General features: G+C 42.3%; 1 protein-coding gene across 1 annotated transcript in view; it reads right to left on the bottom strand.

The window, feature by feature from the left end:
- Positions 1 to 2,798: 2,798 nt before the first annotated feature.
- LOC119177951 (uncharacterized) overlaps positions 2,799 to 11,340 on the bottom strand; it is an 81,643-nt gene continuing 73,101 nt past the window's right edge. The window contains exons 4-5 of the mRNA XM_075870401.1: positions 4,833 to 4,940; positions 2,799 to 4,189 (exon numbers count right to left, since the gene is read on the bottom strand). Of these exons, the coding sequence (XP_075726516.1) occupies positions 4,100 to 4,189; positions 4,833 to 4,940 (198 nt within the window). The 3' untranslated portion in view covers positions 2,799 to 4,099. The remainder of the gene's footprint in view (positions 4,190 to 4,832; positions 4,941 to 11,340) is intronic.

The following is an 11,340-nucleotide window of genomic DNA, read 5'->3' as shown; positions in this document are numbered from 1 at the left end:
GCCCTTTCGTCAAGGTGGAACACGAAAGGATACAACTCATTTTTCGACCGACTTGGTGCTAAGCAGCGCCCGTTGAGTTGTTATATATGATTTCATGTGTTACAAATTGTGTTTCATTTAGCTCTATTGTATCATTATACCCTTGTATCGTGATATCACATTGAATTTTTGTGTACATGTATGCCACATAATCATGAATATTAGAGCAAATGTCTTCACTGTAACGTAGTGATGTTAGTCGTGAAATATACATGTGCCGAAGTGTCTGTGCCCTGTTACTGGAATGGTATGAAGCTTTGTGTTCTGTACATGCTGTAAATAAACTTTTTCTAAACAAGGAGCTTCGCCCCTAAAATACCTGCTTGTGCAAAAAAAATACCAAGATCGTTTTTTTTTTGTAGCATAGTCATGCACGTAATCCATCGATGAAAGCTTCGTGTTGAACTCTTACAAGGTTTCTTCATCTGCGTATACGTGGGCAACACAATGTAGCACATTGTGCTGTCAGCCACTTAGGTTTCTTGACTAGGCTTATTGACTGTCCCACATTTCGTGGTGATCAAAGCGAGAAAAACAAATGCATATGCGTTATAAGTGCGAACGGTGGTACTGAACTCATCGCACAGATACGGGGACTTTCTACGATCTTTCTTTCTCTTTTTTTTTGTTGTATGCAGTTGAGCAAAAAAATAAATACGTAGTTTAGTCATGTTACAGCAGTGCGTAGCAAGTGAAACACAAGCTAATCACGTTCAAACAACACAGCAAAGGCGTGATTTAGTGCGAAAGCGCGCAGACAGTCAACCATAGCGAGCATGCTTTTGAAAGGCAGAATACGCTTTACTATTCTGGTAGTAGTAAAGTTACATAAGCTTCGCGCACCGATTCGGTAGGAGTGTGGATACTACAAGTAAACTGCAGTCAAGGCATTTTATTTGCCGACAATCGGCTCAAACCGCACACAACGAACCGCCGCTGCGTGTATTTGTATACGTACCACCGACTGCATATCCGCACTACTGCGGACATGGTGCTGCCACCTATAGCCCGATCTCGCTACGAATAGGAGCCAACGTGGGTGGGTCCACATCAGACATAGACATTCTACTAGCTTTCATATATCAATGCAGCATAAACAACGAACTACTTCTGTGAGGGCACGTTTCACTTTCGTGTTATACGGTGGGGTGGTGTTAAATGAGACATCAGGCAAAACGCGGCATTTTGGTTTTGCCGGCCTCTATAGCTAATACAAACTGCACTTTTCTCTCTTTCTTTTTCCAGCGATAAGTGCTGGTCCTTGTCCATTTTTTCACGTGTAAAAGTTGATGACTGCTAGCAGCTTTCACGCGGTTGAAATTACGCGTCTGGTGTCAGTGTGCTCATGATCCGTCAATAAGGGGCGCAATTTCGCTCGGCCAAATTTCTGGATTCGTGCATAAATCTGCTCCCATGTCAGTACAGCAACGCAAATATTTTTATTGTTACTTTAGACTACGAGCTAACGGTTATAACAGAAAGGTTATAACGAGGACGGTTATAACAGAAATGTAGTTTGCAGCAATTTGCGATAATGCAAGATTACTTTGTGCCAGATGGTGCTAGTGTACAAGGGATGAAGTAGTATTATGGTTAGAGTCTGAAAAGGAGCGTTTTAGAATTCATGAAAAAGGCACCCTATAATTAGGCTGTTGTACTTTCAAGTTCATAAGATGACCTCGTGCTTTAAGCTCGTTACCACTCAAGCAATAACCACTATCAATGTAGGCAAACCGAAATGTACGATTTCGATTTATTCGAGTAAGTTGAATTGATAAGACTGATGAGGATTTCAAATTGAGCAAGTGCATCTTAAGTTAGGTCGAACCGACCCAAAGTGACTTACTCATTTCATTAAAGGGGCCCTGAAACACTTTTTCAAGTAAGCATGGAATTAATTCACTGGAAAAGTCTATTGCCTCACAAATTCAACGCCGCCAAATTGTTAAGAATCCGTCAAGTGCGAGTCGAGTTACAAAGGTTTCTCGCCAGCTGTAATTGCATTTTCTCTTCTCTCGTCCCGACCAAAGCGCTGGAAGCTAAGCAGGGAGGTATAGAAGGGCCACAGAAAAACGTCACGCATGCCTCACGACCTTGAGCACTTTTTTTTTCTTCTTTTTTTCTTCGAATGCGTGGATATTTAGTGCGATCGCGCGCGCACGCGTGGACAAGTAGCAGCCTCCCACGACGATCGCCCACGGGCGAGCGCGCCATCTTCAAATCAGCCAGTGGTTTGATATATGGGTCGTTGAAGTTTGATTTTTGGGCTTATAATGTGATTTGTCGAGAGAAGAGAAAGCAACTTTAGCTGACTTTGGTAGTCTATTGTGAATTCTAGGACGCGTGCTGCGCTGTAATATTTGGCTCGCGTGTTGTCGGGAGCCTCTACTACCAATCGGCAGCGTTTTCTGACCATGCTCAAGAAGTGTTGCCGGGCCCCTTTAACGGTGACAAAAGTCGCTGAGAAGAAAACCGCAAGATACGATTTGCGGACTCGGTTATACTAGTCAGGAAAGTTGGTCAGAGCATTTTGCTTGAAGATGTTACGCCAAAACACGTGAACATGCGACGAATGAAACTGCAGAGATAAAAAAGGCATGTTTTGCTGCCTCAGAATGTTGCCAGAGAAGTTTGAAGACATTGACGAAAATTCGATAACGGTGAGACCGTGTCGACGCATCATTAATAAAAAAAAGGCGTTCCTCGTGGGATGAGATACGGCACTGTATTCTGCTAGTAGGCGGATTTCAGACTGAGAATAAGGATCAAAATTTTATAATAAAGGTTTGGTAAAGTTACAAGCATTTAGTATACAGAAGGAGGTCTCGTAGTCAGTAGACTGCATCGGAACCTGCTTTACTAAGACGACTAAGATAGTTAACACTTCAAGGCAATCGTAACAAGAGATAGGCAAGCGAAAAAAACATAAGAATAGCAGAACAATAAAATAATGATTGCATAAAATAGCATAGATTTACAATATCACTTACAAATTGTAAAAGAAAAAATAATAGAAAAGTCAAGCGTACAGCGTTTAGAAAATCTTCATCTATTGTGCCCTGAAAAACAAAGTATACAATAAATCAAGCAACATTACTTCTGGTTAGCCTGCGTGAAGTAAGTACATTATTAGCTCTTTCTTAAAATCATGTAATAGTCTTGTTTCATGATGAGTGAAAGAGTGTTCCATAATGCAACGGAAGTGAATGTTGCGGTTTGCTTACCATAATTAGAGCGAATTTAACGCAAAAAAAGCACTGTTCACTGCAAGTCGAGCAGTACTATAAATCGTCAGATTAGAAGACGGAAAAATGTCCGGTGGAAGTTCGTTATTATTAACACTTTAGAAAAAAATATCTAGGTTTCAATTAGTGAGCTGAGTTATTCTCTCTTAGTAGAGATTTGACATTGAAAAGGTGTGAGCTGTATATAATTATTTTAATAGGATGGTTCTAAATAATCTGCAAAGACGGAATATGAGTATTGTAAATATTTTTCCAGCATATTATGCTACAAGTAAATGAGAATGGACTAAACAGTGATATATACAGTCAACACATTAATTTTAATAGAGCTAGTTGACTATCACATGGTCTTCTATGCTGACTACGATAATAAATTAATAGCAACCAAAAACTCGACAATACTGGACAAAACGACATGTTCCATGTGTTTAGAGTAAACACCATTGGTACTTTGCATAGGGTGATGACTTCCTCACACGGACGAATTACCTTAGTTATGACGCGTGGAAACTTAGGTAAGTTGGTGTTATCAGCGCTGTGTGTATGATCTTTTTCAGTCCTTTAGTGCTCTTCTTACATTCAATTATGACCATATTTAGCCACGGCGACCGCTATTGCAGCCATAATTTGTGCCTGTCTGGAATCAACAAACGCGATCAGACGACCACAGTTAAACATAACTGAACAGAAATACTGTTTATATAAATAGATAATACTAATAACACTACGTTTTAAAGCTATAAAAATAAGAGTAAATCGATGAAGTCAGGTAACGATGTCTTCTTCTTGTGGGCTGTGCAATGAACCACGGCTTGTCACACACTCTCGATGAAGCGTTGGAAGTCGCCCCTGTAGATGTAGATGGCGTTTGCCAGGTGCACAGCAGCGGTCAGGAAGGACACCGCCTGAAAGGAGAAATATAAGCTAGAGCCCCCCCAAACTATTAAAACAATTCGAACACAACGTGACAGCAATCTGTACTAATGATTTCGCACTCTATCCGAGCATTCTCTGTTCGGAATCGCCAAATATGAATATACTAGCATACAAGAGTGATAGAAAACACAGCAGTTGATGCCATTTCGAGTGGTTACTCCGCATGTAGGGGTTTCCTCGGTTCAGCTTCAAAAACACCAAGGGCCCGACACACAGCATTTCGTTCGTAGGTGTTTCTTTACATTGGTGAGCCGGTTTAAATAACGATGCACACAACGTTAACGATGGCTTATTGTTTCTCTTACGAGTGATCGTTACGTAAAAGCTATCATGGCCTATGAAGTTGGCAAGAAAATGAACGGGGTAAGAAACTGCAGTTCAGCGATTTCTATCTCTTTATAAGTGATAACTAGCTTTTAAGAAGCCTGTATGCAAAACTTGTCTATATTTTTCATCTGCTCGCGCTCCGTGCACTTTTATGAGCTATTTCGCAAGCACACGGAGTGCTCGTCCATATATTTTTCTTGCATTTGTTTGGTTATATGAGATTTAAAGTACGCAACTTGATCGTAGTCTATACATTCGTTTACGAAGTAAACCAATAACACTCACTGAGGCGAAAATAGCGTTGGAAGCGTCGAAGTATCGGGCGAGCACGTAGATTCCGCACACCAGGAAGACGAAACTTCCACCGCCGTGGTATAGGAGTTGCTGTCCCACCTGCAACAAAAGGGAAAGGTTTGTATTAAAAGGGTATTATGATATAACAGCCATAGTGTCCATATCGAACGCAATTTCAATGTGTTACGCAATGCAAAACAGCACTCGAGGCACCTACAAACAAATGTCGAGCAAGTTCAGGTTTGCTTGCCGAAGTTATTAGCAAGACAAATAAAAATAAAACACAGTCTCACCATCTGGACAAATCCATGAATGTGATAGCAACAAACTGGAATGTTATGTGAAGTAAGGCCATACGTTTAGCATCAGACCTGACGTGATTACTGCATTAAGGAAACGTGGCAGCGAGTGCAGCAACCTTCCTGCTGTTTATTGCTTCAAAGAAAACTGAGCAGCAAATACACAGCGCGTACAAAATTGTCAGCCGTCAGCTGACCCCTCACTCTTAGGGTGGCCACGCTATAAAGCTCGAAAGACAGCCGAGCGTGATTCGAGGTTTATTGCGTGAGCATCGGCCAAGAACTGCAACAGAACCAAGATCTAGAATTTTCTTTTGAGGAGAGGGAGGTATTGGGGCCGGCTTCATTCGCTCTTTTGCTGCTCCTTAAAGGTATAATGAACAAAAGTTTGAACCACTGATGGAAACATCAAATTTCTTGTCGGAAGACACTACTGTCAAGATAAACAGGGTTTATTTCGCGTATTTTAGACTGCTTTCTTCCGGCTGCATTGCTGGTGGATTGTCAGCATGCGGCGACTACACACGACAGCGAGCCGTGACGACACATTATCCGAGGCGCATGAAGGGTGCACATGAAGGTGCACGTGCATAAAGGGTGCACTCTGCCTTTGCTCCACCTTTCCTTTCATCCCACTCTACCCCTTTCACAAGAGCGCTGATGCTTCATCCCAGCCGCGAGTATTGGTCGCGGACGTAGTGGTTCTGCAGGAACCAAGGAGGATTAAAAAATTGCTGGAGTGGAAATGATTTCCAAGATGTGAAGCCGTTCCTCTGGCAAGATGGTGGATGTTACGACCATCTTACTAGGGGCATGATAAAGTATCACCGTCCAGCGATTAGAAATGAAGCATTTCTCTCGGACGCCCATCGAGTTTAATGTGGGAACATTTTCGGGTCATATAGTGCTCGAAGTGCGTTTTACAGTTACTAGTTTTCTTTAGTGAGCCTCTCATTGGAGGCAAAGTTTATTGAAGATTTAGTCATTCATACTTGTTTCCGTGTGTTATTTCGTTGGGAACAACTATCTTTTCACATATAACTAACGTAGCATTTACATAACATAACGAAGCCACTTGATCTTTAAGTGGGCATCATCAGAAAAGAGCATGTTTCCGCCATCTTGGCAGTGGCAAAAGGTGGCTACACGTCTGCTGGCAAGGCATTGCGGGAACTTCCACTCCAGCAATTTTTGATTAATCCTCCTTGGCAGGAACCAGCTGACCGGGCCGCAGCAGCCGCTAGACGCGGCGGTTTGTGGAAAACTCAATAAGCTCATCACTTTTTTCTAGTTTCTGCTTAAAATGAAAGCTGTGTCTATTGATTTCAACACCCAATATTTCAATATGGCTGAATGTTTATGCAGCGAAAACTGCTCAGAATCTCTAAGCTGAGATCACTCCCGCCTGAGAAAGGCACAATTTCATATCTTTTCTTTATCATGACAACGCAATACATTTTGTTCAAGTGAACAAGCCGTGACGACGAAACAGTGCCAAGCACCAGCTTTACCAGACTTTACTAGCAATTCTGCTATCGCCAGCGGAGATAACAGCCAACGAGTACTACACTTCGTCGCAAAGATGGAAAGCTTCAAATACAAAGGATGTAGAGTTTGTTGTAGGGTCGATTGCTGTAACACGTAAGAGCCTATCAAGGCAATGAGAATACTTAATCTTGATTTTCGCTGCTTCCACTTATGCTTCTAACCTTCAAATCGCGGTCGACTGTAAGCAGTTCCTGCCGAAGCCATGCGGTGCCACACCACCTTGATTAAAACGCGCCTTTGGAGCACCGAAAGGAACTTACGCGCTTTCTCTCCTCTTGTCGTGATCGTCAGCTGCCATTGCACGCTTTGACTCGCACAGAGACCATACGACGCGCAGGGTGATGTTATCGACATCGGACTTTTGATGGAACCTGACAGCGATGCATATACCGATCGCAGAAATGCTCCTCGAGTGTTCATACAAGCGCCATCAATATAACTTGTCATAAACATGCCATATTCCCGCAAAATCTTTGAGTGAGGCTATATTCCACGCCCAGCCGAGGATGAATTAGAGTGGGCCACCGGCTACCCGGTTCATGACACCTAAAGTGCGCGCCAATCGGTTAAGGTTTGTCTGGCCTTCAGGGGGAGAGAACACTTCACAAGCTGCGTAAGGTTGGAGAACAGGTGGGCTGCATGGTCCACCGTGTCTCTACCAAGAGGGGAGGTCTCAAAAGCAAGGATGCGCTTCGTCTCGCACATGCTTTTGTCACTAGTCGCATCTTGTATGTGACTACATACCTGCACTTAGAGAAGCATGATGAAGATTTTTTGGAAGTCACCCTCCGCGATATTATTAAGAGAGACCTAGAATTTCCGATCACTACTTTCAATGCAAGACTTTTTGCCTTGGGAGTGGTAAACAGCTACAGGGAGCTCTGGTAGGCTTGCTGAAATTTTCAACTGCAGGAATAAATCTCACCCCTAGCAGCGAAAATTCCTAAATCTTGTCCGCGGGTAGGTTACCCCTCTCCCTGGTCACTAATCTGGAATCCTGGCCATTAGGGCCTCACTGGCAATGAAGAGGCACACGCTGCCGCCCACGCACTTATTGCCCTGGCCACTGCCTCGCCAACGGATGACCCCTGTGATCCAGAAGACAACATTCCTTTCCTAACCTATAGAGAGATAATTACGCATTACCGGGACTCTCACCGCCGCTTTCCTACGCCCTGCAAAGGACTCCAAAAGGTGGACGAGAGAATTCTTCTCCGTCTATTTACCAACACGCTATGGTGCCCGGCACTCTTCCTTTTCCGACCTCTGCCAGAACTGCGCGGAGGTGGCTGACACCTACCACATGGTATGGGCGTGTCAGCTCAATCCTTATTTACTACCGAACCCAAATCCAACCAGAGAGGACTGAGAGGCGGCCCTGCTTGTTTGCCAGGACCTTCTGGCCCCACAAATTATGGTCTACTATGCCAGGGCAGCGGCCACTGCCAATGGGGTTCCTGACTAGGGACTCCACCTAGCACTGTAGGGAAGTTGACCAACCATGGGCTGGTTTCCCTGGCAACCTCTTTGTTTTAATAAATGTTTACCACCATGCACCACCACCAGGTTGACAGACTGCTTCCTTTTCAAGTTTAACACGATCATAGTCATTATTTATCTGAAATATGTTTTAGAATAATATACAGGAAAGGTGTTCGCGAGGGGAGAAACAGTATATCTAATCAACAGTTTCATCCACCTTATCAGGAACTTGACAATAAGTGCCAGGTGGTATGGTATAGTATAGTATAGTATAACTTTATTTTGGTCCCGTTGGTTAGTCCAAGACTGACGCTGGCTGATCCCCGGTATGGACAGAGAGGTCAAGCCCTTCTGCCACTAGACGACCCTCTGGGCAGCCCTAAGTTGGTCCACCGGCGTTTCACTGTGGAGCAACTGTGGCCACCCCTGTTCCCCGTGAGAAGCATCTCCGGCCAACTCTGAGCCACACCAGAGCATATGGTCTAATTCGAGCAAGCCCCTACACTTAGTACAATAGACCTTAACCCCGCAGTCCGGATTAATTTTATTCGCTACGAACGGGTTAGCAACGTCCGAGTCTGCAGAAATCCTAATGTAACCACCTGTGGTCTGATTACTCTAGAATGGGGCAAGGGGAACGCCCTGTGCCCTTAATACTGCTTGGTGATCTTGTTATAAGTTAATGATTGGTTCCTAAACATAGGAGTGGGAGATTCAGCCACCTCAGGGATTGCACGGCGCACTAATCCTCGTGCCTCCCATTGAACCACCTCGTTGAGGTTACGCGGGGCTCCCTTTACTGATCCCACCTGCGCTGGAATCAGAATCAGAATCAGAATCAAATTTTATTGTTACTACGAAGTGAAGTCATTACAGACAGTATACAGATGGAGGTCCCGTAGTCGGAGACTGAATTGGGACCTCCTGTGCATGATGAACATAAAAACAAATAAAACATAGCTTCGACAGGAAGGGAAAATTTCAATAATCATAATGATATGGGTGACCAAGCACATTTCATAATATAAAGAAACCATGTAAACACGAGATGTAAAGAGAAAAAAGAAAAAAATATATAAATATATACACACATATATACACCATACATATATACACACATACATATACACATATATATATATACACACATATATATACACACATACATATATGTGTGAGAGCATGCTTTAGGGGCTATGAGAATGAAGTGCTACGTGTTGTATTGGTTGACAAAGAGCTTTTTTAATTCTTTTACAAACGAGTGTGGATTCATTACTTTTAAGATGAATGGAAGTGAATTCCATATGGAAAGTTAGCTAAAATGAGCGGTTTGTTTGCCATAGTTAGTCCGGGCTTTCGGTAAGATGAAGTTTTTGTGGTAAGCAAATCTAGTGTTGTTGGTATTGACAAGTGAGGAGGATGGGATGATGGAAATGGGAAATAGCTCATTGATATGCTTGGATAAACATATGACTAGATTATACTTAACCATATCGCGCACTGTAAGGATGTTGTAGCTGTAGAATAGTTGTTTTGAATCAGTGTAATGTGAACTAGAAGTGACTATTTTAATTGCTTTGTTTTGAACAGTCTGTAACGGTGCGAGGTGAGTGTTGTAGGTAGTGCCCCAGGTAGTTATACAGTAGTTGATGTGAGAATGAATAAATGCGTAGTATAGTGACAAGAGAATGGAACGTGAAAAAAAAAGGGCGAGACCGAATGAGGATGCGTATACCATAAGACAGCTTTTTCTTGACATCTAAAATATGAGAGTGGAATTTTAAGTTTCTATCTAGTTTGACGCCCAAGTAAACACAATCATTACTAGCGTGGATCGAATGATTTGGGATACTAATTGAGGGATCCGTTACTTGCGATCGCTGATGTGATGAAAAGAGAATGAATTTGGTTTTTTGAGGATTGAACTGTAATTTGTTTAGCTTACACCAGTGTAGTATATTGCGAAGATCTGTGCTCAGCTTATTTATTAAACAGTCTATGCTATTATCGGAACTAAAAATCGTCGTATCATCAGCGTAGAGCAAATATTTACAGTGTATGATAAAATTCGGTAGATCGTTGATATAGATTAAAAACAAAAGTGGGCCCAGAATGGACCCTTGTGGTACTCCTATGTTCGTTGTTGTTTGTTTGGAGTAGGTACCGGAAATACTGACCGTTTGGTTTCGATTAAGGAGATAACTGCGAATAAATAACAGAGCAGGACCACATATTCCCATTGCTTCCAGTTTTATGAAGAGTATCTGATGGTTAATAGTATCAAATGCTTTTGTTAGGTAAACAAAAACAGATCCAGCTAAACTGCCATCGTCAATCGCCTGCTTTAGAAATTCAGTAAGATATAATAAAGCGAGATCAGTAGAATATCCTGTTCGAAAACCAAACTGAAAATCAGTAAGAATGCTAAACTTTCGAAGGTAATTAGTTAGGCGCTTTTCAAATAATTTCTCAATTACTTTGCTGAGGAACGGGAGCACACATATAGGCCGGTAGTTCGTTACCAATGATCGGTCTCCTTTTTTAAATACTGGGGTAACTCTAGCACGCTTAAGTTCGCGAGGAAAAGTCCCCTTTTTAAATATTAGATTAATGACATGTGCAAGAATGTCATATATAGATAGAGCAATCAGCTTTATGTGTGATGGACTGATGTCGTCTAGACCAGCGCTAGTGGTTTTTAGATTTCGAATTACCGCGGTTACTTCATCGGCAGAAGTGGGGAACAAATAGAAGGACTGGGGTGAGCGAGTGATTTCGTAATCTAAAACTTGGTCCGATGGCAGATTGTTCGAAAAAAAGAAGTCACTAAATGTATCAGCAATGTCACGTGGATTTGAGTGCACAATGCCTTGAATTATTGAAGTAATGCTTCCTCGGTCACCGTTTCTATTTAGAAAGGAATTTACTAATTTTCATTTTTTATCAGAGTTACTTCCACATTCCGATATTTTCTGTTCGAGGTATTTTCTTTTTGCTCTTTTTAAGTACGCACAGAGATTGTTACAGTATTTCTTGTACCTTGCTCTTAGCTTAACATTGAAAGGCTGTTTCTTGGTTTTTTTGTAAAGATTCTCGCGTCTGCGCATCGCTTTAAGTAATTTATCTGTTAGCCATGGGTTTTGAGGTGACGCAATGGTCTTCTTGCATTT

Source organism: Rhipicephalus microplus, chromosome 1 (assembly GCF_043290135.1).
Source record: "Rhipicephalus microplus isolate Deutch F79 chromosome 1, USDA_Rmic, whole genome shotgun sequence".
Taxonomy (NCBI): domain Eukaryota; kingdom Metazoa; phylum Arthropoda; class Arachnida; order Ixodida; family Ixodidae; genus Rhipicephalus; species Rhipicephalus microplus.
This window is presented reverse-complemented; position numbering and strand designations above follow the sequence as displayed.